Below are 4,972 nucleotides of genomic sequence, written 5' to 3' on the forward strand. Positions count from 1 at the left end.
TACTCGTGTCTAAGCTTCTCTGCATATGATCTAAAATGCAAGAAAAAAAGTCTTCATGCCATATTGTCACAGCTAAGTAACCAACCTGGGACCTGTGGACAATGGGCCACCACACTTTCACCGCGCTACTCTGATTTTGATAATGTAGTCATGCTGTCTTCCCTATGATAACCCAATTATTCGTTCATATACTTATCTGCCTCGATCACAACTCCTATATTAATGGCTGTTTCTTTGTTACATTCTATCACTCTCTCCACTTGGTTCTCCTGAAATGCAGTGCCAAAAGAAAAGCATATTATTTCCTCCATGACGATCGCAAGTTTGTCACTTGAATGTTGATATAAGCTCTGAACGTCTGCTTCATTTTCAGACATAAGGACTACAGTACTTCATTAAGCAACAAACTCCAGTTTATTGCCTAACTTAGGCTATCTAACGTTTCCAGTTATAGTCGACATCCTAGAATCCCTCTACTCCTAATGATTACCGTACCTCCTTTATCAATGTTAATTTGTCAGGCCTGACTTCATTCTTTAATTCCAATTGTAAGGAAAGTGTGTGTGCACCCTGATTCCCATATAGTTTCTACTCTTTCCTTACTTCCACCATTGTTAGCCAGAGATTCTTAGCTGTTAACAATGATGCATCTGATGTTTCCTCTTCTAAATATGGAATTGATACAAAGAATCTACGCGCAACTTCTTTTCCCAGCCATTAAGAGATCTGGGAGCCCAGAAAATGCTGCTTCCCTCTCACTTGATGTACACAAATGCTTAGAGCGCATACTAAGTTGCCTTTGCCATTGCTTAAAAATCCCATATATCTCTTGTAAAATTATCCTATCTCCTCACTGATTTTGGGTCATTTGCTGCCTACTTGTATTTATTTTACTAGACACAGGAAGCTAGTAAAATAAAAAGAAAAGAAAAGAAAAAGTTATCAAAATGAGATTCCTAAAACAATAGCATACGCACTCCAGTTCCATATACCATCCACATACAGAGAAATCCGAAATATTAATAGAAAAAGAAAAAGAAAGAATTATTGCAAAGTGGTTTTATTACAGTGAGAAACAGAAAAGTGAGCTGAGCTTACTGAGGGCAGTTATTTTGAAAGATGATGTTCAAAGAAATTTCCTATATGGCCTTCCAGCATCCTCGTCTTGCATATGCTGTTAACAAAAAAAAAATCATTAATTAATTAATTAATAATGATTAAGAAAGAAAGAGAAAGAGAAATGATTATTACGAAATCACGGACGATGCCCTTGTAAACAAGGATAGGAACAGCGATGCCGAAGATGCCAATTAGTGCAAAGTTGCGACGGGTCCAGCGGAAATTCTGTTCGAGAGTCTCCCTAGCTGCACCCCACTCTTCGATGTATTTGTTCTTCTTTGCTTCCATTCCTCCTCCCATCTTTATTCACCTCTTCTTTTCTTCTCTATATTTTCTCGTCTTTATGCTGCCGATATTCACCGATATAGTCTGGCAGACTTATTTGAGATTTTACACTTTCTTTTCACCTTTACTATCCTGCTTCTTCTCATTATTGCTGCTTTTGGATCATTCAATTTATTTAAAATCCTCAATTTCCATTATTTTACTAAACTCCAACCAAGCACATCAAAACTTCATATCGTTTCAATAACAATGGAACAACTAGCATATCAAATTGCAACTTCGATCCCAACTCCAAATTGAAAATTGAGACAATTTCGTTATGTGAAAATCCCTTTTCATTCCCGTGTTTAAATATAATGTTGTACCTGCCAAAAATATATATATAAATCTAGATTTTTTTTTTTTTTTTAAACAATTAATAGGGTTAGGCTGACCCTTGGACCTGCATTAGAGTCTAAGACCCCATCAGTTTCAACATTAATCTCTGTTAAGTTTAGATCAAGTGGAGGGCTATTACAATTATAGTTCACCTCTCTGTATAGATGGCACAACTTTACTTCAAGCAAAAGTGCTAGTGATATATTTATGGCTAAATCTATGGTGCGCAGGTCATATGGTATGGCCACTCATACCAAGGGGTGCGTGTGTATTGCATGGTAAAAATACTGATCCAAAGGCCCACATTACCTGCGCACCATACATCTCGCGCACTGAAGACATGCTCTATATTTATAGTTTCTACAATGTTAGGTTGGTGCAGGACCATAGTGCTCCCTCTTGTCTATTTACTTGAAAAATTAAATAAATGGGCGTTGACTTAATAATTGTACAAATTCTTAATAATTTAATTAAAAATTTGTATGGCTCTTTTTTAGTCAGAACATACATGAATCTCACTGAATTACTTCTGAAAGCAAATCGAGAGGCCAACTTCAATTGCCGTCAGTTCCTGGTAAAGAACTTATTTCCCATGCTCTCGTATAAAAGTGAATATCACATTAGCTTCTTGATCGATAGTAAGACAACTATATCCCACTCTCTGATCAGTGACCGAGCCATCAGTGTTCAGTTTGAAGAAACCTGAAGGAGGCATTGTACTTCAAACCTGAAAGAGGCATTATAAGGGAGTAATATTCTCATTGAGGAATATTAAGCACGCGTTAAGTATAAGCAAAGATCGTAACGAACTCATGTCATCGACCTCCAAGATCGATTCACTTCAGCTCGCTTCATGTAGGTGGTACACTTCAGCTCGCTCAAGAATATCTCAAGGCGAATGAACGACCTAAAGCAGAATGCTTCGAATAAAGACACCATCCCTTATCCAGATGTAATCATCACCAAAGCCTTATTTGTACTTCCAATCACCGTGATATATGAACTACTGCACCCACTCCCAATCATCACACAATTCCTACCAAAACCAACCTAACACACATTCATAATCTCCATTCTACACATGTACATGTCAATGCACATGTCTCATGGATCAACACCCTTTTATGTCAATAAATACCACCTACATGAACTACGTAAAATCTGATTCTTCTCTCCTCCCATAATCAAGAGAAAATACGTAGGTAGTTCGCTCAACAACGAACTTGGTCCAAACCCTTTTCCACATCTAATTCCAATTCCATTCTCCTTCCTCCCCCGTATATGAAGGAAACTAAAATGCTCATTTACATTAGCGCCATCTGTGGTCTCGATTACTTGAGAAACCACTTTCACAAAAACCAAAAACCAAAAATCTCAAGCCCACGAAGCATGGCAAGCCTCAAAGCTCAAGTTCAAAGCCTCGCTAACTAGCTAGGTCTAACGAATGAGAGCATTTTCTTGCTCAGGCAGGAAAATGTTGCTCTACGTGTACAAGTTGACGCACAACAACAACCAGTTGGGAACGTCACTGAAAATGGCATCAACGAAGTTAATCAACAGATTAACGAACTGTCGCAAAGGATTGGCCAGAGTGCAATAAGAAAAGACGCAACCCAGATCGTTCAGAAAATGCTCAAGACGTACCGCGCATCCCCGTTCACCACTGAAGTACTCAGTAAACCCTCTCCTCAAGATTTCGTTCAACTACGTTTTCTGATGTACGATGGCAGCACGTGCCCTGGTCAGCACGTGGATCGCTACATTCAAAGCTTTGCACTCTACGGTTCACCAGAGTTCGATCACCTCCACTGTCATTTGTTTCCCGCCAGTCTCAAAGATGGCGCACTCGATTGGTTTTTCTCACTTGAGCCAGACTCGATAAAGACCTTCGAGCAGCTCACCGATTCATTTGCTAGTCAATACGTCCATAACAGGCGTAAAAAAGCTGATCTTAATTCGCTGTTCCAGCTCTCCCTTAGCGAAGACGAAACAATTCGTGAATTTCTAGGTCGGTTCAAAGCTAAACTACTGTGCATGGAAACAGGTCTGAAAGAATCCTTCGCCACCCTGGCATTCTCCAATGCCTGCCGTGTGCGCAACTCGGCACTCGCCAGATCGCTGATGAAGGAATGCCCCGAGACCTTATCTGAGCTATACGCTCGAGTCGACAAGTATACTAAACTGCAGGAAGGCCTGAAGCGCCAAGGCCTACCAGAAGAAGAATAGGTCGCAGCAATATCTAACGACCCCCTAGCCTCCAAAAAGCGATCTCGACAGCAAGAACGAAAGTCGGGAAACAGAATAAACAATGACTGTGAGTTCGCTGTTCTCACACGATCTCCCAGTTACATACTGGAGAAGATCAAGAAAGATACCTATTACCGACCTACTGTACGACAACCAGAAGATCGATCAGGCAAGCCTTATTGTGCCTTTCACCGAGCCAAATGACACGAGACCGATGCGTGCTGGGGGCTAAAGCATTACATTCAGGACTTCATCGAAGCAGGACATATCAAGCACTACACCAACATCGCTTATGGAAATCTGCGCCATAAGCTCATGGCTCGCCGAGTGCGCAGTCGATCTCCACCTCGCCATGAACGTCACAATGACCAAGCTCGCTCCCGTAGCAGAGGAGGACCAAGAGATCGCTCCCACCACGAGCGTCATCAGCATTCGTCAGACCGAGACAACGACAGAACCATTCACATGATAATGTTTCCAGATGATTCAGTAACATCGTCCAGAGAGAAAAGATGGCGTGTTGGCGCCCTTCAAGAAGTTTACCATTTTTCTTCCTGCCGCCGCGCCCCACCGTTCGATCGCGGTTTAGGTGATATCACTTTTACGGAGGCCGACCTCAACAAGGTTTGCCTCCCACACAATGATGCACTTGTAGTTCACATCAAAATCAGTGACTGGACAGTCAAGCGCGTCTTGATAGATCCCGGTAGTTCATGTGACATTCTGTTCTACCATACTATTCAAGAGATGAATTTGCCCAAGTTGGTCTTCATAGACCTCATCACTCCTCTCTACAGGTTCAACGACTCCAGAGCCGACCAAATCGGTGACATCATACTCCCAGTTTCGGTGGGATCTAGAGAGGACAAAGTCAGCTTCAATACGCGCTTCAGCGTTCTAGACATCAAGTCGTCCTACAATGCTATTCTAGGACAGCATTGGA

The 4,972-nt window shown here is 41.5% G+C and overlaps 1 protein-coding gene across 1 annotated transcript; it reads right to left on the reverse strand.

The window, feature by feature from the left end:
* Positions 1–1,000: 1,000 nt before the first annotated feature.
* LOC147504988 (uncharacterized) lies at positions 1,001–1,749 on the reverse strand. The gene is made up of 2 exons (XM_086557609.1): positions 1,252–1,749; positions 1,001–1,174 (listed from the first exon to the last, which is right to left on the reverse strand). The coding sequence occupies exons 1-2, from the start codon at positions 1,417–1,419 to the stop codon at positions 1,127–1,129; spliced, it is 216 nt and encodes a 71-aa protein (XP_086413735.1). The 5' UTR covers positions 1,420–1,749; the 3' UTR covers positions 1,001–1,126.
* Positions 1,750–4,972: the final 3,223 nt, after the last annotated feature.

This window comes from Coptis chinensis, chromosome 4 (assembly GCF_015680905.1).
Source record: "Coptis chinensis isolate HL-2020 chromosome 4, ASM1568090v1, whole genome shotgun sequence".
Classification (NCBI taxonomy): Eukaryota; Viridiplantae; Streptophyta; class Magnoliopsida; order Ranunculales; family Ranunculaceae; genus Coptis; species Coptis chinensis.

Bases quoted from the DNA above. Each gene is read 5' to 3' on its own strand.
- LOC147504988 (XM_086557609.1), bottom strand. From the start codon at position 1,419: ATGGGAGGAGGAATGGAAGCAAAGAAGAACAAATACATCGAAGAGTGG. The intron at 1,175-1,251 runs GTAATAATCATT...TTTTGTTAACAG, and splicing joins AGGGCATCGTCCGTGATTTC to CATATGCAAGACGAGGATGC.